Source organism: Abrus precatorius, unplaced genomic scaffold, assembly GCF_003935025.1.
Source record: "Abrus precatorius isolate BTA unplaced genomic scaffold, Abrus_2018 Scaffold7, whole genome shotgun sequence".
NCBI lineage: Eukaryota > Viridiplantae > Streptophyta > Magnoliopsida > Fabales > Fabaceae > Abrus > Abrus precatorius.
The window spans coordinates 23,628,591-23,653,929 of record NW_020874417.1 but is presented as its reverse complement, the minus strand read 5'-3'; the positions used below and the strand labels follow the sequence as shown (position 1 = coordinate 23,653,929).

General features: G+C 31.0%; 3 protein-coding genes across 6 annotated transcripts; 1 reads left to right on the top strand and 2 right to left on the bottom strand.

The window, feature by feature from the left end:
- Positions 1-121: 121 nt before the first annotated feature.
- LOC113870869 (autophagy-related protein 18h) lies at positions 122-6,716 on the bottom strand. 4 transcript variants are annotated; one of them, XR_003505704.1, is made up of 9 exons: positions 6,245-6,654; positions 5,022-5,465; positions 4,279-4,719; positions 3,727-3,972; positions 2,693-3,484; positions 2,421-2,596; positions 1,578-1,708; positions 1,037-1,490; positions 122-741 (listed from the first exon to the last, which is right to left on the bottom strand). XR_003505704.1 is itself a non-coding variant. In XM_027507386.1 (9 exons), the coding sequence occupies exons 1-9, from the start codon at positions 6,407-6,409 to the stop codon at positions 737-739; spliced, it is 2,727 nt and encodes a 908-aa protein (XP_027363187.1). In that variant the 5' UTR covers positions 6,410-6,654; the 3' UTR covers positions 123-736. The 4 variants fall into 4 exon arrangements, 3 of the variants coding, with proteins under 3 accessions (XP_027363187.1, XP_027363188.1, XP_027363189.1); XM_027507386.1 differs by having other exon boundaries at positions 123-741; positions 1,037-1,363; XM_027507387.1 differs by having other exon boundaries at positions 125-741; positions 1,037-1,360; positions 6,245-6,716.
- A 5,512-nt stretch (positions 6,717-12,228) lies between these two features.
- Positions 12,229-14,767, bottom strand: LOC113873153 (receptor-like cytosolic serine/threonine-protein kinase RBK2). The gene is made up of 8 exons (XM_027511156.1): positions 14,657-14,767; positions 14,217-14,564; positions 13,888-14,139; positions 13,645-13,802; positions 13,409-13,488; positions 13,178-13,313; positions 12,925-13,074; positions 12,229-12,651 (listed from the first exon to the last, which is right to left on the bottom strand). Exons 1-8 carry the CDS (start codon positions 14,724-14,726, stop codon positions 12,475-12,477), a joined length of 1,371 nt encoding a protein of 456 aa, XP_027366957.1. The 5' UTR covers positions 14,727-14,767; the 3' UTR covers positions 12,229-12,474.
- Positions 14,768-17,292: 2,525 nt separating this feature from the next.
- Positions 17,293-18,168, top strand: LOC113871648. Its single transcript, XM_027508746.1, has one exon. The coding sequence runs from the start codon at positions 17,293-17,295 to the stop codon at positions 18,166-18,168; it is 876 nt and encodes a 291-aa protein (XP_027364547.1).
- Positions 18,169-25,339: the final 7,171 nt, after the last annotated feature.

The following is a 25,339-nucleotide window of genomic DNA, read 5'->3' as shown; positions in this document are numbered from 1 at the left end:
GGTAACCTCAGCCTATACTTGCGAAATCCCAAACATGTCACCAATTCCGTGAACCTAAAATTTGGAGTAGCCTATCATTATTACCATATTCTAACTCCAAATAAATATAACACCTACCTTTTTTTTTTTTTGGAAAATTATTTGAATTTAAAAGCCATGTAATCTGGTAGAGTTAATATGCTAGTTATATGTACTTTGCTCTCTAGTCATAAAGGAGTCAAGAATATAATAGGAAATGGCATAATCATTTTGAAGTCCATACTTTTCTGGATACTATTTTTTCCAATGGGCAAATGAATATCTTCAATTCAGCAAGCGAGTCACGGGAAATATAAATAATCCTGCGTGAATGAGTACAAAAGAGAGCAGAATAAAACAAGCAAGCTATCTGCCCCCTCCCTTCCCCCCTTCTCTTAGATCCATTCCCTTTGCCTCCAAAGCTATGAACTATGATGAAAGAATATAATACATACATATAAAGAACCCACCCAGTGCCCACACAAATAATTTGTAGTTATGAATTTCAATATACATCATTTACATGAAATCAGGTCAGAAGAATCATTGGACTGGGAAGGGATGTTGAGAGTGAAGAACATTAAATTCCTTGAATCAATGGTCAGTAGCATTTAGCTTGTTGCAAATCACTTGTACTTGTCAATTCATTTTTCCTTTACACCACCAATTTACAGCAATTCGAAGAGAGGGAGGCAAGCATAAAATAAAATAGTAGTGATCAACCTGCAACACAAACATTTTGTAGTTTTAAGGAAAATAAGAACCAAACAGGCAAGATGATAACTAAAACTGAAACCATTCTCAATATCTTCTGTTCTTTTTGTTTATATACACATCTTGGAAGTGCTACGCACACATACATGCAAAATGATCACTAAAAATGAAAACCATTTTCAATGTTCTCTGTTTTTATTACACACATATACAAGTTCTACACACACACATGCACACAGAGAAATCAACTATGGCTGAGCTGAATATCATTGAAATCAAAAGGTTAACCATTTCAGATTCATACCTTCCTCAGAGAAGTCAAATACGTCACCAAGCATGTCATCATTATCACCATCTTCATCAGATTTCTCCCTGCCACAGGGACTGCTACAATCCACATCAGTAGTAACTTCTGTTGATTCATGACAGTCAACTGATTGCTTACAATAACCTTCTTGAAAAAATTGCTCAAAGTCTGGTGAATCACGCATTGTCTCCTCACAATTAACATTCGTATTCAAATCACAACCACTAAAACTTGAATTGAAACTGTCACTGGCTTTTTCATGTTTTGAAGATGATTTAACCTTTGCACTTGCAGTTATACCATCAGCAAAATGTGAGGCACCTGCTGAAACATCATGTGTTAACAGTTTCAAGAATTAAAAGAGGTGAAGCTGACACAGCTACCTCTCTGTTCTTGCAATTAATCTACTTATTAGACAAGTTAATCGACGAAGAAAAATTTGCTGACAAGTCTGTGACAAAAATTGTCAAGAACAAAGAGTTACATAGGTCACACCAAAAATATAATAGAAGACTTTACACTGAATTGCTTATCTTACCAACACATGCCTTGTCAGCTAAGCCAGGTACCATCAACTTAGAATGGGATATTGCAGCATCTTCTGACAACTTCTCTTCAGTTCCATGAGAATCAGATGAGGAGCTAGAGCATCTTCCCATAAAGATAGCCCTAACAATAATTGTAGAACATTTTAGCATGTGCATGGACAGTTATGCACACAGTTTCAAATTTCTATCGCTAGAATAACAATGATCAAGCAACCCTCCAAATTTAAACTCTAACAAATGAGAAGTAAAAGCAATGCTCCCCTAAACATCATACTCAAATATCATTGGTCAATAAACAGAGAACCCAATCAAAGTTAAACTTTAAATTCTAACCACAAAACCATCCATACCTAGACTCCAAATATAAACCACGTAAAAGCAAAATGGAAATGAATAAGAAAAATAATATTACTAGCTGCTTGACACAAGCAGGACATCTCAAACTCCCATGACTTCCGAAATATATCATTTCAACTAAAATAAAGCATCTCAACATAGGACTTAGAGGAGAGCAGCATTTTTAAGTACAGATAAAAATTAAACAAAGCTATTGCAACAAAAGGATTGGAAAGCTGTCCCCACAAGAAATTGAAACGACAACACAAGTGCAGAGCAGTAGAGAGAGTATTGCCAGGTGCAAACTTGCAAGTAAGAAAAAGTAATCCTCAGCAGCTCAGAAAGAGAAGACTCAACAAATATTCACAGGTGTAGATAACATAGAGCCTGATATATAAATTGAATGTGTGCCCCATATCTAGAATGATAATTCTCTAAGTGGACAAGACATAATATCTAGTGGACCAACAAAAAAAAAGCAGATAAGTGATCGTTACCTGTCACCCCAAGTAGACTGAGTTCTATGGAAATGGTTGAAGATGGGCAACAGATCCTTCTGTCTTATTTCAACCTCATTAACAGGAATATTCTCTATTTCAATCTCTCCAGTGGCACTAAGTTCACATAAATGCCGCTCTCCAGCCTCCAAGGGACTCATCACAAAGAAAGACACCTAAAAAGCAAGGAAGAAATAGTTTGATTGAAAGGACAAAATAACAAGAAGAAAAGTGACAAGCAGGAGTGTTCAGCACAGAAACCAACTTAATACCTTAGACTCCTGCCAAACAGCTATCCTCCCAGAGCTTATATGAACCTCTGCATTTGAGAAGTGACATTGCTTATTTAGTTTTATAGAATTATTGTTCCCGACACTATTATCCTCATAATCTGAACTATCCAAGATCATTTCTGCAGTTTCCAATCCACCAACAGTATTTCCTGATATGCACACGTCTTTTTCTGGCCAATCAGATCTCCTACAAACATCCCACCATTGAACAGGTTCAACCTTCACACGCAAATCTTCTTCTTGTATCTGTGCTGAAGGAACTGGGGCTGTTCTTGATGCAGTTTCACTTGGCTCTGCCACCAATGATGGTAGTAGTTTATATTGAATTAAATGACCAGACGGAGTATAAACCAATAAGTGCTCCATAGCATGAAATTTTGAGTACGCATTGTGTGAATCATGAGGAATGGAACTATGAAACACAGCAGAAACAGCACCGGATGGAATTGAGACTTTCCCTGCCGCAGAAGATGCAGCATTACTAACCGTATTGAGCCATCCAGCACTGCTATTTTTAATTCTGCTAACCACCGAAAGAACAACAGGAGGTGGGGGTGTCAGGCAAAACTGCTGCTGGTTTACTGTGAAATGTGGAGTGAACCACCATGGTAGAGGAAAAATTGGCAAAAGAGCAGGCCCTTCTGTGTCCTGATTGTGCATAAGAACTGTCTCACCACCAAAAGGGGCAAGAACAAAAATATGACAAGTTCCCTTCGAGGAAATGATGGCAACCCACTGACTGTAATGGCTAAAACAAATATCTTGTATTACCTGTATAATATACACAATGCAGTAAAAACCTTCACAACTCAAGCAAATAAATATAATGATGATTTAATTCTGATCTCCTGCAATATATTACCAAATCAGTAAAGTTTGAATTTTTAACTCTTTTAATTATGTTTCAATATCCCTAGATGATAGCATAAAAGCGTACACTAGCAATTGATCAATTGGCTCTGAAGGGTCTAAACATTAAAGACCATAAAGAAACACTGAGAACAGAAGCATACAGCTGATGTCATGCCACGGTGGAGCTTGTAAAGGTGCACATGTGAACAGCTCCAATCACTGGTTTGTGAACTTGATCCATTTCTGGTGCAGGATGGCATAATTCGAAATATATTAATATTGTTACCATGAATTGAGGCTGTAACTAAAAGTGTCCCACTTGGGTCAAAACACAATGCAGATATTGGACTAGTATGGGCCCTAAATTGTGCCAGAACAGCTCTGGAAACAAAATCCTTGACAACAACCTGCAATAGATCACTTATATTAGTCAACAAACAAAGAATAATTACTTTCCAGTTTCAACTGACATAAAACAATGATGAAAAGAAGGGGGAGGAAAGGGAAGAGACTACAACAAAATACTCCGTGCTATTAACTACCTTAGAAAATTCTTCTTCTATTGCTAAGCTGAACCAATAGATGATCTCATGCAAATTGTAATACATATGCCAATATTACTTTAAGAAAGAAAATATCTAGTCAGCAATTTCCCACATTGCAAAGAAAATCAGATTATAACGTGTAAAGTTATCATCAAATAGAAAACTCACCATCCCAGCTGTATCTATTTCTGTAGAATTTGATGTAAATCGATTAACTTTCCAGCTTGAGTTTGACGATACAGGAGAACTGGATCCATCAGGTATAAGATCTTGATAGTATTTAGACAGTGTTTTGTATCCCATATCACTAAGATTGATCAGCCCAGCAGCCAAGTGCTTACTAGATTCCATGGCATATCGGGCTACTAGGCTTCCACTGCTGGGTGATGTTGATGGGCTGACAGTAGGAGGAGTAAGATTCTGAGGACTCAAGCGACCTGTGCTTAACAACAATGGGCTGTTGGAGGCATAAGCTAACCACCGGGGCCCTACAGCCATAGGACCATAGCCAATATTAACCCCAACCATTCCTTGGGCCCCCAGCTGAGGTACAGGGTAAGTGAGAACACTGAATTTATTCTCAAGAGTTAGAGCATCAAAACAATATATCTGCCAGTAAAGTGTAAATGAAGAAAACAAATTAGCCAGATTTTACTTGTTGGCAATAGCAAACTACACTGCTGTATATTACAATAAAATCATATAAAAATAATACATAAGCAATCATCATTACATGACATGATAATCTACCAGTATCCTACAACCTTGCAATATGCCAAAGAAAATCGATAAGACCTAGTCAGAATCTATCAAAAACAATCATAAACTCAACTTCCTCAATCAGGTAACAAGTATTTTTCCACATAAAAGTGCCAAAGCAAATTAAGAAAGTACTTGAGTCAAAAACTTACTTGAGTAGCAAGACCCACGGCCACAATTTGAGGACTGCATCTAACCATGTACACAGTTGAACGGAATCTCAGAGCATGAACATAAGTATGGGACCTTAGTGAGTAAAATCGAACAGCTGTAGCTGAGCTGACAATATTTTCAGCTTGAGCTTCATTATGGACGTCTCTGACATTTAGCATTTTACCAGGGATCTTTGATTTATCGCATGCAACAACCAAGAGTAAAGGATGTGATTCTCTGAATCCTTCACATCCCTCTGATTTTGCAGGGACAGGCTGCATCTGTAAAAATGAAACTGGATCATCACGTTTCGAGACAAGTTCCCTGACATTAGAGGCATCTTCCACATCAAGAACTTGAAAGCCATTGGAATAACCAAGTAAGAGAACGTGTTTGAAAGAAGACGGACCAACTTCTAGCCTGTCAAAGCAAGCCCAAAGCACCTGCATGACAAATAGAGGTGAATGATTCTGACTCCTTCATTCATAAGTTTACAGTTGAAAATAAATTATGAAGTTTGCCACAGCAAAGGGCTGATCAAAATACATGTCCATAACTACAATTTGGGGTCTGTAAATTATTCGGTATTTCCACGCCACAATCAAAGTTTCTTAAAACTGGCACGAATGTAATGCTATATTCTACATTCCAGCTTTACCGTATCCCCAATTATAAGGCGTACAGCATTTACAAACTACCAGTACCAAATTAATTCTGGTCTGCAATAATGAAAAATTAACAAACCAATATCTCTTTAGTGTTATGCAGTTAAATAAATCAATATTGTTAATCAGAACATTCCATACCTCTTTACAAAATACAAAACCAAAAAAGGATAGAAAACGATTAAAATTAAGTACTGAAAAAAATCGTGCCATAGTCATGTGGATTAAGTCCTTAACCTCACTGAATAGTCCCGAATAAATGCAATTCAAACATTCGAGACAAAACAAAAGAAATAGGAATAAACGGTTCATTTCGTGGGATGTGCAGCAGTAAGAATAGCATTTCCATAAGCGCGCTGATTTTCACACCACTCAGTCATCATAGCAACCAAACATTAGCAAGCTTTGGCTGAACTAAATTTTCCTCGACAAAGAATGATCAAAACTCAAGCACGTTTGACTTCTCATTTTATACCTTTGAACAGCATTCACAAATCACAATTTCACAAGGCAACAACACGAAACTTCGGAACTGTAGCACGCACGCAAAATGCTACCTGGTCTTTGCGGTCGTGTCCGTCGCCGGAGATGGAGGCGGCGACGGAGGCGCCGGCAGAGCGGAAGCCAGAGGAGGCGGTCTTAATGCACGACGATATGAACTTGAACGAAGAAGGAACGAATCCATTGCTCTTGCAACCGTTGTCCTTGCCCTGGTTCTTCATAATAATCAACGAGGCGATACCGGTGAGTTACCGGGACTTCCGTCCGCGCCGACGAGAGTCGCGGAACGCAGGCGATCGAATATAGCATAAGATCGAGAAGCGTCGGGATTCGCCGTACACGGCGGCGGAGAACTCCGGCGTTACGGTTTAGTTGGTAGTTGAGGAAATTTGACCTTAACGAAGACGGTTCCTTTTCTCTCTCTGTCTCTCTGTCTCTCTCTTACGTTTAGACTCAGGGCGACTCTGCTTGTGCTTGGTGCTAATCGCAAAAAAGCTTATTTCCCTAATGTCACTTAGCTCCCGCAACAATTTCAAAATGTCCGTTACATCCCCTTGAAATATTTTCAAACTAGAAAATTATCATCCAGCCTGTACACACCCTTTCATTATTGGTGGATTGGTGTGGAGGCAAATTGGTCATTTGAGCTGGGCACGTGGGTGTCGTGGTGTTTTGGCATTAGAATAGGGGCATACTTGAGTTATGAACAATTTTAGGGGAGAATTCTGATACGCTTGTTTGTAGGAAAAGGCTTTAGGAATCAATACACAGTCCACACGGCATCTTGATTACTAAACTACAAGCCGTGGGAATATCTTAGACTAGATGCCCAACCATATTTTTATATTTTTTATTGCCTTCCAACTTCAACTTGTTTACCAACAATAATTGTGTCGTAATTGTAGGTAGAGTTTTCTACTCATCACTATTTTATTACCATTTTAATAACTGTATCGATGTTTGTAAGTATTTTTTATTATTCCTTAATTAAAACAAGTTTTACTTTCATAATCAATACAAATAAGTATACTTTACATTATATAAACTAATAAATATGTCCCACTGGTTTATTTTATTTTTATTAAATTAATTTATTTTAAAATATAAAATATATAATTTAAATATAAAAATATACAAATATAGTAAAAAAAATTATTATATTAAATATAATTATACTGAAGAAGATTATGAAATATTTTTTTATATATAATATTTTTTATATATTTTATATACTTGTTATCTTTTTTAGTAATAAATATTTTTATTTTTTTGTTTATATTCCTAATAGGGGATTAATGTTCTTAAGTAGTATAATTGATATTTCTTCTTTGAGTTGCAAGTAATGGGGAGAAAATCTATTAAAATTTAAAGTATTTAAGAATTTCACGGGATACATAAACTCTTGTTCAATGATTTTATCAGATGTTTTATCAATCTTATCAAATCTTCTGTAATACTTTATTGACCCTTCAATCATGTTTATGATATAATTATTAATATCATCAATAATATCATTTAAAGGAATAAGTATGACTCTCTCTTGAAGGTATTTTTCATCCTGCATTTGTTGTTGAAATTTTGGATATGTACTTTTAAAAATTTGTTTGAGTAAATATTCTATTGGCTTAAGTACATATTGGGTTGAAATTATTATCCACATAAAAATGTCTTCTCCTTCTTTACTAATTATTGGTATGTTTCTATCTCTAACTTGTACGAGTCATTTATAGTTTTTTACTTATGTATTTGTTTATATTTGTTGAACTAAATATATATGATAAATTATTTATTTATAATTATAATTTAAAATTATTAATAAAATTTTACTATATAATTATTAAAAGATGATATCATATTTTTTACAAAATAAATCAGTAGACTAATATACACAAAAATAAAATTATATTTATTCAACTAATGTATGAAGTTTTAAAAATCTGATTTCAATATTTATATACAAAACTATCTGTTAATATCTAAAAATGAAAATATATTAAATTCTTTATATATAAATAAAATTATTATACAATTTTTTTAAATAAAACTTGATAATAATGCAATATATATTTTGAATTTAGAAATTTACTTGTTAATAAAAATAAAAAAAATATATAAAATTGAGTTGTTTTAAAATGATTAAATTATTTTATATTGCTTGATAACTTAATAGAATTAATATTGATTAACATTATAAACAAATTAATTTTATTTGGTAACTGATTAAGTATAATAAAATTATGTTGTTTGAGTCATAAAATTAAAATAATAAATTTATCAATTTTTTATGCTTTTATTTTCAATTTTAAAAATATTTAATATGATTTGTTTTTTATTTATTATTATAAATAAGAATAAATAAAAATAAATGTAATTATAAAGTAATTTAATGATATAATAATATTTAAAAAGTAAATTTAAAACGCTAGATGAAAGTAAACATGTAAATTGAATTAAAGATAAATAAAAAAAGTATATTATTATTAGGTCTGTAATTATTTTAAAATATATAAATATAACTTTAATATAAACATATTAAAATATTATATTGTCATTAAAAAAATAGATGTATTTTAATCATTTTGACGTATATATGACGTATTTGATATTTGATGATTGCTTTCAGATATAATTTTTGTATGATGTCCTCGTGTCTATTTCTGTAGTCTAATATTTGATACATCACTTAGTTTTACAAAAAAAAAAAATTAATATTTAGTAAACCTGATTTAAATATTTTTTAAATTAAGAAATATATAATTTTAAGAATATAACATAATAAATAATTATATTAATAAAAAATATTTGTATTGAATTAATATTTTTATGTATAATACTTGTATTTTAATTTATATCCTAGGAATTAATTGTAAGTCCATAAAATGGTTGAATTTTTTCATTAAGAAGCATGGTTCTCTACGTTTGTGATTAAATAATCTCAGAAAAATTTTCAAAAACATTAAAAATTGTATTTCAATTTAAAAATTTTGAATAATCATATAGTGAGAATATAAAATTCTAATAAATAAATATAATTTGATATGTTAATATAAAGAATATTTTTATAATATTTTAAACACTAACCTCTATATTTTTTGGATTTTAAGTCTTTTGCTAGTTGTGAAAATTTAAATTTCATATTCATAAAATTTTAAAAGTTCGTAAAGAAAGATATTTATTAACTTTTAAAACAAATGATATATATAAAAATTAAATCTAAAATTAAACTTAATTCAAAGTTAAAACATTATTTATTACAATATAAAATTATTAAATATGCAAATCGAACGATTACCTAAAGATTTAAATATCAAATCATATTATTTTCATTGTTATGATATTTAATAATATTTAATTTATTTCAATTATTATAATTAATTAGTTTTAATTTGAGAGTTTTTGAATTTATCATCATCATTATAACATTTTATAAACAAGTTTTTGCAACAAAATCATTAAGTATAAATATTTTTAATTTTTTAATTTAAAAAAACTAAATTTGTCATTTAATTATTATAATATAAAATATAAATAAAATACTGTCTATATTAATAGATTATACATAATTATGATAAGTCAATTTCTATTAAATTATTTTTAAAAAAAATTAAGAAACTAATTTTACTAAACTAATTTATTAAAATATTATCTTCAATAGAACTTATGTGCATGACCACTCTAATAACATCTATTCATAAAATAAATAAATTTAAAAAATTAATTGATAAATTAAGTACAAATGATATAATAATTTTAGTAAAATTTTACAGCAAAATACCTGTTAAATACAATTACAACATAAAAGGATTGTTTTCAACAACATCAAATATATTTTTGTTCTTTGTCATTGAAAATTTGTTATGAAATATATTTTTCCATTCTTTAACATACCTCTAAATCTATAAGAAATACCTCGTACTATGAAATGTGTATGTAATTGCTCTGTAGAAAGAAAAAATTAATCAGTTAGCAAAATTTAAAATAAATTAAGTTAATTAATTATTATACAATAACATAATTATAATTTATTAAAAATAATAATTTTTAATAAAGAAAATATAAATACTAATACATTTTCATCAATTAGTACTATATGAGTACTAATATATATTTACTGTATCACACAATCGTGATCCATTTATCTTTATTGGAGCTTGTTATTCTCCTACAAAAGCATGAAAAACATAAAAGTAAATAATTACTTGTAATATATTAAATAAAATAATGATAGATTCAGTTAAAAATAAAATTCAATACATGATATCATTTAAAAATAATACAACTTTGTACTTATTCAAAAAATTAAATTGAAATATATAACACAATTTTGTAAAACAAAATAAAAAATATCAGTCTTAAAAACACATATACTTACATGGACACAAGTAATTATTGACAAGCTAACATGATTGCAAAATACAAAAAAAAAAGATAATAGAAAGAATAGTGAATCACTAAAATAAACTCTAACTCAAAGATATTTGCTTGTATCAAAAGTGGATTTTATACCTCACTTATTATACCTCCTATAAAAAATGAGTATTTGCTTGTATCAAAAGTGCCTAGGAAAAATCTCTTATTCAACTCTAACTAAAACTTTGACTCACAGAAAAGTAACCATAAATGGATGTTATTGACTTACTCGCTTTCTTATCAATTGTATGTCTTTGATATGATTTTTTTATGTTTGATACACAGATGAGTCATTCAATAGATAAAGATAAAATTTCTCTTCTATACTCGTTGATTCTTTAAAGTCTGATTTGTGAGCTGCTCAAAAAGAGATGCCTAAAAGAAATGGTGAGCAAGTTTTTAAAAGTTATATAAACATGACTTATATACGTGGAGATGAATATTTAAGGCAATTTATAGTATGAATATTTATGTTGCCATTTGTAACATAATATAACCATCAGTTCTATAAACATTTTTTAAATACAATTCAAAGATAATAAATATGAATAAAATATAATTTTAATTTGTAAGTTATACATTTCAAATTTTAATGCATAAAGTAATAATTAAGTGTATTCAATTAGAGTGACTTTAAATGTTCTAAATTTTAATGCATAAAGTAATAAGTAGGTGGAGTCACATATATAAAAATAATTTTATACGTTTTAAAATTTAATGCATAGAATAATAAGTAGGTATATCAATTTTACATAAATAATATATAATATGTAGATATAGATTAATAAGTGATGAATAATGTATTTAAATTATTATTTCGTTTAACTTTAATTTTTAGATTATTTTTAAGATGCAAAATAAAGACATTTAACTTTTGTTGAATCATTTTTTATGGTACATTACTTTTTAGGGAGAGAGATACTAATCCTTTTCAAAATCAAGGAAAGCTGTGGCTAGATGCCTTTCTTAGTTTGGTAATTCCTTAAAATTTTGTTGAAATATTTTGTGATTTTAATTAGTATTTTATATTTAATTATTTTCATTGTTTCATTCTAACATTTATAATATTAAATAGTAAAAAATATTTATTTTAATTAGAACTATAGAAAAATAAAAATCAAATGATGAGATTAATAACATTGTTATCAATTAAAAAAATGAGTTAATAAAATGATGAATTTTTTAAGCTAAAAAAGTTACTCTTGTTATTATTTATGTACTAATTAGTAATATTTATTTGAAAATAAATTATTAATAATTAATGTTATTTTTGAAAGGCTGTTTTATTCAAGAAGTTTTAAGGTCTCAGGCAAAGACATTAGTAATCTATGCTGGGTCTAATCATGAAAGAACGAGACAGATTCAATTCAATGAAAAAGATATGGTTCACATGCAGTGACAGAGAGTCAGCGTATTTGCATTAACCAGTGACTCTGTTTCTCCGAATCAAAAAAATTGTTTCTGCAAAATTTTGATGCGTAACGTGAGATTAGTTCATATTAACTGTAAATTTTTATCTCATAATGTATGTTTCATTGGCTCAAGGTTAATCCAAACAGACAAATAGGTGATTTGAATTCTCTCCATCAACTGCATAATACATCAATAGAGATATATATACATGGATTATGTCATGTGAGACCCTTAATAGATGCAACACCAAAAAGTTTTAAGGGACAGCATAAAGTATCTTTTGTACTATTCTTCAATTTTAACTTAAAAATAATACCAAAAACACTAATGATTCTATACCTAAGTTTGATCATATAAGCATTCACCTGTACATATAATAAGGATGACAAAACAAACTATACAAGTTGGTCCATGCTAATTTAGATAGCCTTCAATGTTTTGCAACTAATGGTGAGGGATGTTCTTAGCTATCAAGACCCAAGGCAACCTGCTTATGTCGTTTGAGATCTCTTAGATATTTGGTGGAGTTGTATTCTTGCACATCAAGTAGCTCTTCTGAGTATGTTCTTCGGGGACGCCTCCTTGGGCCTTCTTTTCTACACTCGTTGATACACTCATCACCTCTTAGCATTGTCACAACCTGAAGCCATCAAACAAAATAACATCAATTTTTGTGAAATTACACGCTTTCTGCAACCTTACTATCTTTCTCTTTTCTTTTTTCTGCAATCTATCTTAACTTGCATTAAACAAGTGAAGATATATTTCCTAATGAAATAGATAACTTCCTAAGATATATACACAGTTCGGTAACTAAAAATAACAGTTTCCTTGCATTAAGATGATGGTAACACCAAGTGAAATTTCAATTTGGATGAACTATGTGCATGTATCTAGCTCATTGTGTACTTGCCTGTCTCATGCGGGGGCGTAAGATAGGAGATTGATCAACACACAGTGATGCAGTCAAAACTAAGCGCCTCATCTGTTCTTGGTCATAATTATTGCCAAGAGAAGGATCAACAAGGTCCTTGATATGATTAGAGTCAAGCATAGGTTTTGCCTACAATACATAAGAAATCATAGTGCTAACTGCTTAAGGCCTTTCATGCAGTGACAGTTTGAAAAATACTATATGCCATTTTATTGGAAAATGATTTATTTACCCATATCACAACACTCTGCTGCAAATGATTCAACGCCGGACGCCCAGTTATGATCTCCAAAAGTAGGACCCCAAATGAATAAACATCAGTTTTCTCGTCTACTATGCCGTGCATGCAATATTCTGGAGCAAAATATCTGCCAATCAAAGTAATTAGGGGAATATATTAAATTAAATCATGACAACCCAAAAAACTCCAGCTAGCATTATTAGTACTATTTTATTTGCATACCCAAATGTGCCTTCAAATTTTGATACATTATGATGAGTCAATTGTTCTGGTAACCACTTTGCTAGCCCAAAATCACAAATCTGGAGAAAATCTCAATTGATAAAGGAGTGATGAATTTGAGAAAGATTGCATCAAGATTACAAGCAGAACATGTACAAATATAGAACACAACCACAAATTAATTGAGAATACATTGATGGAGCCTAAGATTCAGTGTAATGAAGCTTAGCAAAAACCTGTGGCTCAAAATTCTCCGTGAGCAGAATATTTTCTGCCTTAATATCTCTGTGAATGATTCTCCTGTGACAATTCTCATGCAAATAGAGGAGACCATCAGCTATTCCCAGAGCAATTTTATACCTTCTAATCCAATCTAATTTGTTTTTCTCTGAACCTGGCATACACTACGAGAGAAGCAGCAGTAAATACCTTTTCAAAAGCAACTTTTCATATAGAAAGTCAGGAAACTAAGCACAAACCATGAAGAAGAGATCCTAAACTTCCCAGTGGAGAGAGTTCAAAAACAAGGTGCATTCCTCCCTCTACACAACATCCAATTAGCTTGGCAGTATTGGGATGGTCAACATGAGCAATTACACCTAACTCAGAAAGAAAGCCTGCGGTCTTTTCATCTGTGGTCCCGTTTGTCATTTTCTTCACAGCTACTAATTGCCCATGTTGTAGACACCCCTGATAAACCTCGGCAAATCCACCTCTTCCAATTAAATTCTCTACATAGAAATAAAAGGGTGAGAAATACATATTCCAATAAAACTATGCAGAATTGAGTAAAGGGCATATTGCAAACCATGGCTAAAATTGTTGGTTGCATATTTGAGGTCAGAGAGAGTGAAAGTGGTCAAAGAAGACCTGAAGTTGTATAGATTAGAGAGAACAGCATTTTCTCTTGTGCTTTTGCTTTTCCACTTCGGTATCTTTGGCACAGAAATAGGATGGAAGGAAGTTAGGCGCTTAACCGATTTCGTTTTCCAAAGTTTGAGGAATTTGGACCAGTGAGAGCGCGCCCTGGAGCTTGAACACGTGGTATCAGATTCTTGTGGGTGAAGAGAGTCATAGTCTTTGATGCAGGCTTCTAAGACTCCTCTTGGAGATGTCTCGTCTTCTTTCTCTTTCTCCAAGTCCAAATGCCTCAAGTCTAGATAGAGCATAAAATGAAAATGAGAAATTGCAATCGAGGAAGGTGTTTGTGTCAACAATTGGGATGAAAAGTGAGGAATTGGAAAGAACCGTGTGCAGAAGATGATGAAGAAAGCGGAAATGTTGATCTTTTGGGATTAAGATGAAAAACTTTGTCCATTGGGACTTTCTTTGATTTAAGAGCAGAGCTTATCCAATGCATGGCACAAGTAATCTCAAATATTAGAATTTGCAAACAAAAAGGGACATTGCATTATTGGAAAAAGGAAGGTGAAAGCATGCATACCATAACCAACAATCCATTGGCCATGAAACCTTGTAACATTGGGTTTCTTTTTAATTATAAGCAGTGTTTTGTTTTCTTCAATGATTTAGAAATTTAGAAAGAGATTTGATGTGAATGTGATCCATAATGCATAATAGTAGACACGAGTGGTTGGAGAGGATATAAAAGGTTTACAGCGACATGTGCTCTCGACCAACGCCAAAGAGAGAACCCAAGTGAACGACTTATAAGAACTCACCGTTGGTTTTCCTTATCTTAACTCATGCCCCCCAAATTCACTTCCAATTTTGGCCTTCCATCTTTCCTTACAATATCTTATAATAAGAAAGAGAGTATATCAAATAAGATAAATTATGGATTCAAATAGTAGATTATAAAACTCTGACGGACATGTGTTTTCTTTAGTTTGAAACCAGTAAAAATAAAAGTAAAAGATAATGGGAAACGTGGAACTTGTGTTAAAATTTCTCGGCAAATCAAGTTAGAAAAGGAGAGAAAAAGTAGCCAAATAATATATAAACTCTTATATTTTATTGTATCGTAAAGGTTTACATGTCATTTAAAATGATATATTTTTTCTCTATTTAAACAATAATAAAGAAAAATTGTTATTTATTTATTTTATCTTCCCTTCCCATGTTCAAATAATTGCTAGGTATTTTATCAATAAAAATGTAGAAGAGATATAGAAAAATAGCGTGAAATGAACTTTTTTATAAAGAGTAATATTATTTTACAATTTTTTAATCATTTCTACAGAATGAAGAGATAAGAAGAGAAGAGAAAAATGTTGAATAAAATAAATGATGTGATAGAAAAAAAATGTATAACACTAATTTTAAAATGTTATTATAAGATTAGCATTACTCTTCAATTAATATTAAAAGAAAATAGACAGGCTATAGGCATTTGTGATTCCGAATGAAAGAAGAAATAGCAAGCGACAAGTCTATTTTGCATTGTAATTTGTAAGTGCTCCATTGATGAAGTATAAAATGAGACGTGAATAGTGATATCTGGGCATTTTAAAGTTGTTGCATTTCTGGTTTCTTCACGCCCAAGAAAAGCATGAAACAAATTCAGCACATCAGATGTTACTTAAGGCAAAAAAGTAGGCTATATATATTCCATGAGCCCAGGACGCCAGTGATTCCATAATTATCCATGAGATTAACATGCGTGTATTGAGCTAGGTTGTCTGCATTTTCAAATCATAAGCTTAATATCTTCCAAGAGTTACTACTATATTATACTTGCAGCTATCTTAAAGGGTTGATTTGTTATTCAATATATACTACTACTGCATCAAATCTTAATCAAGAAGAAAGACTATTTCATGTGTTTACAAAAACAAAACATGAAAAAAGAATCTTCTCAACTCGATCTGAACTTTCATTTAATTTACATCTAATGTTTAATGAAGTAATAAATTATAACTCATTAGATGTAAGTTAAATGAAAAGTTCTAATCGAGTATAAAAATTTTTAAATTTAAACTTACACACCAATGTAAAAAGATCTTTTATATATATATATATATATATATTATAAAAGAATTGTAAATACTTATAGGTACTTGTTTAGTTTTATGTATTAGAATATACAATGAACGTATCAAAATTATAGCATGTGATATTTTATTTGAAATTAATTTCTCTGATTTTTTAAAATAATCGTTTTGTCCTTAATATATCATGCTTTTTAGTTTCGGATAATAAAACCGAACTGTTATTAGAACATAATAAAGGCACGAGTGGTTCTTTAAAATAAAATTTTTGAAAATTTGTATATTTTTGGATAGAGATGCATGATAAAAAAGAAATAAAATGCTGAAATTTTGATTCTTTATGATATCTCCCAGTAAAGAAAACAAAAAGATAACTTTGTAACCATAGGCAATAGTAATAATAATTATGATTGAGAATTCTGAATAAAAAAACTCAAAATACATCACTTATCTTATGAAATGGGTCTACATATTTTGCACCTTTAAATTTGTACCATCTCTTACACGCACAGTCCTAAAAGCTTCCTATGTTTTAGCTAACTGAGTAACCCAAAAAAATATGAGGATGAGGATATTGGTTGAGAATGCGGAAGAAAAGTAGCAATGTGCCACCTTGGGAGGAATGATAGGCCATCTTAGTTGGACTCGGCACCATTTGCTATTGCTAACTTTGTTCCACCACTACAGTTCGTTGCTTCATATAATCGTTTTCTCCCTCTCTTCTCAATTTTCCCCTTCCACTGATCTCTTCACCTTATCATCATCACCATATCCCTTTCTCTCTCCCTCTATCTTTGGGGGTGAGAATAATATTAATACTCTCACCCTCTTCCCATCTCCTTAGTTTTTCTAAATTCTATAATCATATGACACAACACTCCCCTCAAACCAGTTTAAGAGTTTTTTTAAATATAATTATCTATAAATGTGACAATGACTTTCTTCTTATACAATATTCCTATTCTTCTCTCACTTTCTTTCTCTTTCCTTTTTCATGCCTTCAAGAAGAGCATTCACCCTTTCTTTTGTTTTGCCACCACCTTCAACAACTACAAGCTTCATCTCAAGCGCCACAATTCATCCACCAACATCATGCATCTTCTGGATTCCCCTCCATTGCCAAAGCCCTCCCTTTCCCCACCATCACTACTTGGATTTATCAACAATAATGCCAACGAAGAGATTGAAGGGTTGGTGACTAGCAATGAGAATCTCGAGTTTGAAAGCATTGATGAGAGGCGAGTTAATGCTGAAATTGATGACAATGAAAACAATAGTGATAATGACGACGATGAAGATAGCTGTAGGAATGAAAGAGGAAATTGGAGGAAAATGAATACATTTCCACCCCTGCTTTCTTCGTTGAACAGGAATGGACAACCAAGTTTTAGACTCTTACCAGTGAGAAAAAATGGAAGGTTACAACTTAGAAAAGTTAGAATAAAAAGAGCCAAAATTCTATATGCTATGCGACAAGATGGACGGCTTAAATTGTTTCTGGTTCCAGATCGTTGTATCTTAGATGATGTAGAAGAAGAAGAAGAAAAGGCAGATAAAAAACATGTAGAAAAGCAAATGAAGGAAGAAGAAAAGATAGTAGAGCCGCTAGGAGAGTTAGAGGAAAATGGTTATGATGATGTGGTTGAAGAGGTTATTAGAAGTGAGGAAGAAGATATTAGGGTTGGAAAGTGGAAATTTCCCAGTGAAAGGTTCGAGAGGTGTCATGAAGGGGTGAATCATATTCATTCCCATCATGTTTATGAAAGCCACCACCACCACCTACGTATTTGTGAAGTTAGCACTACTTGACATTTTGGGAGGTTCATGTCGACACGCCTCGTTTCGATTTGTTTTAAGGAACCTGAATATTATACGTCACCAGAAGATTAATTCTCCTTCATGTTCGTGCTAGCTTTCGTTGCACAATAAAGCACATAGGTTGGTTCGAAGTTGCATTGCTCGTGTACATATATATAAATGGAGTCTTTGTTTCTTTTTTTCTTTACTCGTAAGATTGTAACATAAATGTTAAAGAGATTTAAGATGTAAAAATTTAAGCAGTGGGAATCAAAGAGATGTATAAATAATGAGAGAGAGAAAAAGTTTGACGATAAAAAGGTTTGAAATTTTTGTTGTGTTTATAACATTTTGAAACATTACGAGAAATCATATTTATTTTATTATAAAATTTGTCATTAAATATATTAAAAAATTGATATTAAATAATTTGTGATAATATTTAAATTCGTCACTTGAATACTCAAGTCATTAAAATATTTTGTAGCCACTTTAATAAAATATTTGTTATCGTAAAAGTTAAAGTTATTATTATTGACAAAATAAATTATTACAGGTATAAATAATAATTATAATGATTTATTAGTTACTGTTATTATAAAATAATGACCAATTTATTCATTACTACTATGAATAATTTTAACTACTATTTTTTTACAAAAATATAATTTAAAATATTATAATTAATAATTAAATATATAATTATTTAAATATGTTATTATCAGTGATATTGATTGTCAATCCTTAAAATTAATGTTTTAAACATCTTATTATTCCCTTCCTTTCATATGTTTTGTTGTTTGAAGTTTCTACACACAAGTTAAGAAAGCATTAATTATGTAGTATATTATTATATTTTTTTACTAAAATACCCTTATTTATATCTTTATTAATTTTATTTATTTATTTCCTAATATTTTAATATTCATTTACAATAATAATTTTTCACTACCTTTATTCTTCCATCATTTATACCTTTATTGAAATGGGTTTCAGTGGTAGTGATTTTTTATTATTATTATTATTATTAATCTTTTGTTTCTCACAAAATTTTTTACCAAGTTTTATTGAATTGATTTCTTGTTACAAAATTTGAATATTTAAAAATTTCTGTTAAATTTGCTTATGATTGATAAATATAACTATAAAGAAAGATCAACGTACCCTTTTAGTTAAATAGATTTAAATATTGATTTAACAAATTTTACTATATCAAATGGGAGAAAATAATGTAAGAAAGAAAAACTTTATTTGCTAGATATAAATGTTGATGCTTCAGAGTTTCTTACCTTTGATCATAGTCAAGATTCTTCACCTACTCATGTTTCATCTTTTAACTATCGTATATTGAATTTAAATAATGAACTGTGTTTAGAAGATGGTGTGTATAAGCTTGAAAATAATGATCCATGTATAGAAAGTAACATGCATACAAAAGATTCATTAGAAGATGACATGCATAGGTGGAAAAATAATGGCCTAGAACATGACATTCATTAAGAAGTATGTAACATCCTTATTTTATTCAAAATAATAAGAAAATAATTCCGTAATTAGGAGAGAAAGATTTAAATTAAATTCATTTGCCAGCTAAATATAACATGTGGAATTATAACATTTTTGTTTATTTTTCTCAAATTTACAAAATATAAATAACAATGTAATGGAAATCAAACCAATTAAAAGAAACATGAAATAACATTAATATATATTGTTCTCATAAGTCCACAAGGAGTTGACAAAAGTGATCGTTCCAGAGAAGCTTCCATCAAAGCAAGATGAGCGTTATAAATTTTTTTCACAAAAGTGATTGTTCCAACTGCGCGTTATCACTTTTCCTTACAAAAGTGATCGTTCTAGAGAGCCCTTTAGCAAAGCAAGCTGCGTGTGATCACTTTTCCTTACAAAAGTGATTGTTCTAGCTGCGCGTGACTCCTATTGTTCACGAAAGTGAACACGCGCAGACCACGAACCTCTGCGTTGCTACTTTTATGAAAAATAGTGATCACGCCAGAAAGGTAGCAAATTCTATATATAAGAGATTAGCCCAGAAACTTGTATCTTTTCTCATTTTTTCATTTCCACACCTTAGTAGAGTTAGAGAGGGAGATTGGGGGTGACTTCCAAGCTCTAGACCTTGAGGAATCAAGCTGAGGATTAGATTTATGAAGAAATTCTGCAGGTCCTCTTCTTCTACTCTTTCTCTTTCTTTTCTTTTAGGAACATGTTCTGATTTCTTTTTCTTATGGATTGATAGATTCGATTTTGATATTGTAAATTGATTGTGGATCTGGATTTTAAGATCTTGATTGTATTAAATATTTAATTCTTTTCTTAATGCAATTCTTGAATTAGCTATTCAATTGAATTGAACCTAGAGGATTTTCATCAATGGAAGTTGAGTTAATTTCTCAAATATGAATTGAATATCATGGTTATGGATATCTTAGGGATAAAAATTTGTGATCTTGTGATATCTTAATTTCTCATACTTAATGCAATGTTTGATTGATTTACATCTAAGGAATTAGGGTAGTTAATTAAATATTAGGATCATTGAGGCAAGGGATTGTCCTTTGATTAAATAAGTGAAATTGATCATCAATCAATTAAAAAACTTAGAGTTCAGATCTACTTCAGTTTTGCAATTGATAAAGAGGTGAAATCAGTCCTAACTTCATTCACATATCATTTCATTTCTAAATTCGTTACTCTATTTTGCTGTTATTTTCTGATTTCTACAATTTATTGCTTTTGTTCTTAAATGATTCAAAACACTCCAAATTTTGTTTAGCTCAACTAGTTATTGATTTGTGAAGTGGTAATTAATAGAATAAATCCCTAAGGACGATACTTGAGACTCAAATTGAATTCTAAATTTTATTACTTGTTACAACTACCTAGTACACTTGCTAGTTACTGTTCTCTTAGCTTTGTGACATGTTCAACATTCTCTTTTTTGCTCTCTAAGTATATAAGGATGTCATCAATGAATACAACCACAAATTTATCCAGAAAAGGATGAAAAATCTTATTCATATAATCCATGAACACAGTTGGGGCATTGGTCACTCCAAAAGGCATAACTAAGTACTCGTAGTGTCCATAACACATTCTAAAAACAGTCTTTGGTATATCCTCGGATCGTACTCTGATTTGATAATACTTCAATCTTAAATTGATCTTTGAAAATATTGTTGTTTCGCGTAACTGATCCATCAAATTATCTATTCTTGGCAATGGATATTTATTCTTAATCGTCACCAACAGTACTGGTACTCCCCATGGTGACACACTCAGCCTAACAAATTATTTCTTAAAGAGTTCTTCTAGTTGCTTTTTAAGTTCTGATAGTTCCAACAGGGACATCCTATATGGAGCTACGAAAATAGGTCCCGCTCCTGGTACCAAATCAATATTGAATTCTAATTCTCGTTCTAGGGGTAATCCTAGGATTAGGGATGACAATGGGTAAAGTACCCCGATGGACACCCGCAAAATTTACCCACAGTGGGTAGGGTATTTACCCGTTATATGGGTACGAGTATGAGTGTGGGTATCTAAGTACCACCTCGTCCCATACCCGCATATATATATATATGCTTGAACTTTGTTCTACAACTATGCATTGAATTTTTGTATTATTATATTACTTATGTGGAGTTATAAGAGATTAATATAAAAATATATTTAATAATAAAGCAAACGAAAAAAATTTATCTTGGTCTATATTTTTAATAGAAAAATTTATTCTATATTATATCATTTAATTAGGCTAATTGATAAATCCACATTTTACTATATTTTTAGCCTAGTTTTTATTAGTAAATAAGGAGTTAAATAGTAAATAAACTTGAAAATACCATAAAATTTGTATTAATATTCATAATTGTGTAAATAGTTTAGAATTTTAGATTTTATTCCAATTCTGGATAATTTTGCTTAAAAAGACTTAACTTTGTGCAGAAACTTGAGCTGAAGATGTTTGAGTTGAAGATTGAACTGAAGAAAGTAGAGGAATTGAGCTTAAAAGATAAAAAATCAAGTGTTATGTGTTGGGCGTAGCCACTTTGGATGCATAGAGTTAATAATTTGAAGAGGAAAATCCATGAAGATCAAAGAGAGTGTCCACTCTAAGTGCTGAGAGTAGCCACGCCCATAATTGAGTGTCCACTCTAACTGCTGAGAGTAGCCACACGCAGAAGAGTGTCCACTCTAATTGCTAAAAGTAGCCACTCAAAGTTGTGCGTGGACACTCTAGTCACTTAAAGTAGCCACGCACAAGGCTTATTTGCATAGAACACATACGTGTGGACACTCTAAGTGCTAAGAGTGTCCATGCAAAATAACAGAATTTGGGAAACTACTTTTAAGTATCAATTTTGGACGTTTAGAGTTCCCAATTCAGCCTTAGAAGCTTCTGGAAGGCTTTCTACGTTATTACTCTTAGCGATTAAAGTGTCAACGTGGAAGGTGGCGGGAAAAATTATAAATAGCTGTTAAGAGTTCAGATTTGGAAGTCTTTGGCCATTTTTTGTATTCTTTCCATTTCTACACCTTAGGAGAGTTGAGAGGAAGATTGGGGGCGACTTCCAAGCTTTGGACCTTGAGGAATCAGACTGGGGATTAGATTTATGAAGAAATTTTATAGCTCCTCTTCTTCTACTCTTTCTCTCTCTTTTTCTTTTAGGAACATGTTCTGATTTCTTTTTGTTAGGGATCCATGGATTCAAATTTGATATTGTGATGTAATTTTGGATCTGGACCTTGAAGTTTTGATTGAATTGAGTATGTGATTCTGTTCTTAATGTAGTTGTGAGCTAATTCTTCATTTAATTGAACATAGAGGAATCTTTATAAAGAAAATTGAGTTTATTTCTCAGATCTGAATCATATGCCTAGGTTATTGAGATCTTAGGAATAAGTATCATAATATAGTAATCCTATAATTTCCAGAACTTAATACAATATTTGATTGAATTTCACCTAAGGAATTAGGGAGGTTTAATTAGGTATTAGGATTAATGAGGCAAGAAATTGTCCTTTGGTTAAAGAAGTGAAATTGATTATCAATCAATTAGAATTCTTAAGAGTCCAGAACATGATTACATTGCAATTGAAAGTCTAGTGAAGTGATTCGTAACTATTTTTCACATAGCATTTTAATAAAAAATTCATATTTCTATTTTGCTGTATTTTTCAGATTTTTGCACTTTATTGCTTTTGTTTGTTAAATGATTCAAAACACTCCAAATTCGTTTGGCTCAACTAGTTATTGATTTGTGAAGTGGTAATTGATAGAACTAATCCCTGAGGACGATACTTGGAACTTACATTGAGTTTCAAATTTTATTACTTACTACAACTACCTAGTATCCTTGCTAGTTAGTTCTTCAATTTTTTGTGACAAGTTTTTGGCATCGTTGTCAGGAATTATTTACTTTCAATAACATTAGTAGCAGAGAGATAGCTAGATTGAGCATTTCTTTTTGTTATTTTTCTTTCAAATTTTTTTGCATAATTTTTTTTCTTGCATTTTGTGTAGTTTTCTGCATATTTTCATTTTGCATTTTTCTACATAATTTTCTTTTGTTGATTTTTGCATGAGTTGTTTTGCATTTTTCTGCCTGATTGTTTAATTTTTTTTGCATAATTAATTTTTATTTTCGCATTTTTTTTATAGATTCTGCATTTTTGTTGTTGTTTGCTGCATAACTTTTCTGCATAATTTCATTTTTCATTTTTCTGCATAATTATAATTTTTATTCTGCATAATTTTTTATTTTTCTGCATGTTTTGTTTTGTAATTTTCTGCATGGTTTTAGATTTCATTTTGCTTAGTTACTGATTTCATTTGAATTTTGTTTACTTTTTTTTTTGTATGCAAGGAAAAACCAGAAAAATAAGTTTCTCTATTATTTGATGGCAACCAGCATGTATCAGCATTTTCACCAAAGCCAAGTTGCAAGAATAAGCTTATAAAGCATATGCTTTTGAAGCTCTAATTAATAATTTTCAAGCTGGAATTGTGCAAACTAAACCCTTGGAGTGTGATTTTTACAGTGAAAACGATTTGAATGGAACCTATGATGTGGCTGCACCAGAATTTCAAGAACAAATCAATTATGGAGGAAATTTTCAAAGATCTCAATCTACCTTTTATCATATATATCAGTATCAAGCTAACATGAGTAAGCTACATTATGATTGGAATCAACAAATTTCTGCTGAACAACACCTTTCTCAAGTCCTCAATTTTCACAGTTGTATTTTCAAGCGTTATATTCTCAACTTCAAGGAGGACTGCAGCCTTCAAAGACTCTTCCAAACAAAAATAATGAGCTTGAAGAAACTTTGCTCTAATTCATGAAATTTACTCAATCAAGTTTCAAGAATTAAGAGGCATCCGTGAAAAAGATGGAGATGTACATAGGACAAATTTTAGAGCAAATGTTAAATAGGTATGATGAGAGATTGCCTAGCAACACCATGATGAACTTAATAGAGCAATGCCAAGCTACTTTTTAAGGAGTGAGGTGAAAATTTCAAGTACTAAAGTTGCTGAGAAAAAGGAAGCATTAGATAAATATGAAGAGAATAGTGATCAAGATAATCAACAAGAGGATTGCAAGGAAGAGCATCTAACTCTTTTAAGAGAATGTAAGAGAAAACAACCAAAGGACTGCAGCAAGACACAATTTAAGAAAAGAACCAAAAAATGGTTGTTTGAAGATGCATGCAAGCCAATAGATGAAGCTAAATGCAAAAAGTTTCCATTTCCTCAAGGACTACAAAATTCTAAGCAGGAAAAATAGAATGATGATTCTATTCTAAGAGAGATCCTTGCTGGAATTAGATATGAAGATAATAAAGAGCATGAAAGGAAGCTTGCTGAGTATATCAAGCTGCTTGAAGTTTCTCCACTTTTATTTCATCTAGGTTTTGAATTAAATGAAGAACTGTAAGTTAGTGAGAAAAGGGGGAAACATTTAAAGATAGGGCAAGAGCCGTTATCATCAAAATCATCTCTTAGAATCAAAGATCAATAGGCGTCAAGCTAGCGACATTAAAAGAGCACTTTATAAGAGGCAACTCACACTTCTTTCCCTTTAGATTTTGCTAATTTCTGATTTTTGATTTCATTTTTTACATGATATGAATTTCTGGTTGTAGGTAATAATTT

Excerpts from the sequence above, each read along its gene's own strand:
- LOC113870869 (XM_027507386.1), bottom strand. The coding sequence starts at position 6,409 with ATGAAGAACCAGGGCAAGGACAACGGTTGCAAGAGCAATGGATTCGTT. Across the intron at positions 3,485-3,726 it reads ACCGTGGCATGACATCAGCT|GTAATACAAGATATTTGTTT; the intron begins GTATGCTTCTGT and ends TATATTATACAG. Across the intron at positions 2,597-2,692 it reads CTGTTTGGCAGGAGTCTAAG|GTGTCTTTCTTTGTGATGAG; the intron begins GTATTAAGTTGG and ends CTTGCTTTTTAG.
- LOC113873153 (XM_027511156.1), bottom strand. The coding sequence starts at position 14,726 with ATGGACAAAGTTTTTCATCTTAATCCCAAAAGATCAACATTTCCGCTT. Across the intron at positions 13,489-13,644 it reads CGGAGAATTTTGAGCCACAG|ATTTGTGATTTTGGGCTAGC; the intron begins GTTTTTGCTAAG and ends GATTTTCTCCAG. Across the intron at positions 13,314-13,408 it reads AAATTTGAAGGCACATTTGG|ATATTTTGCTCCAGAATATT; the intron begins GTATGCAAATAA and ends TTTGATTGGCAG.
- LOC113871648 (XM_027508746.1), top strand. The coding sequence starts at position 17,293 with ATGACTTTCTTCTTATACAATATTCCTATTCTTCTCTCACTTTCTTTC.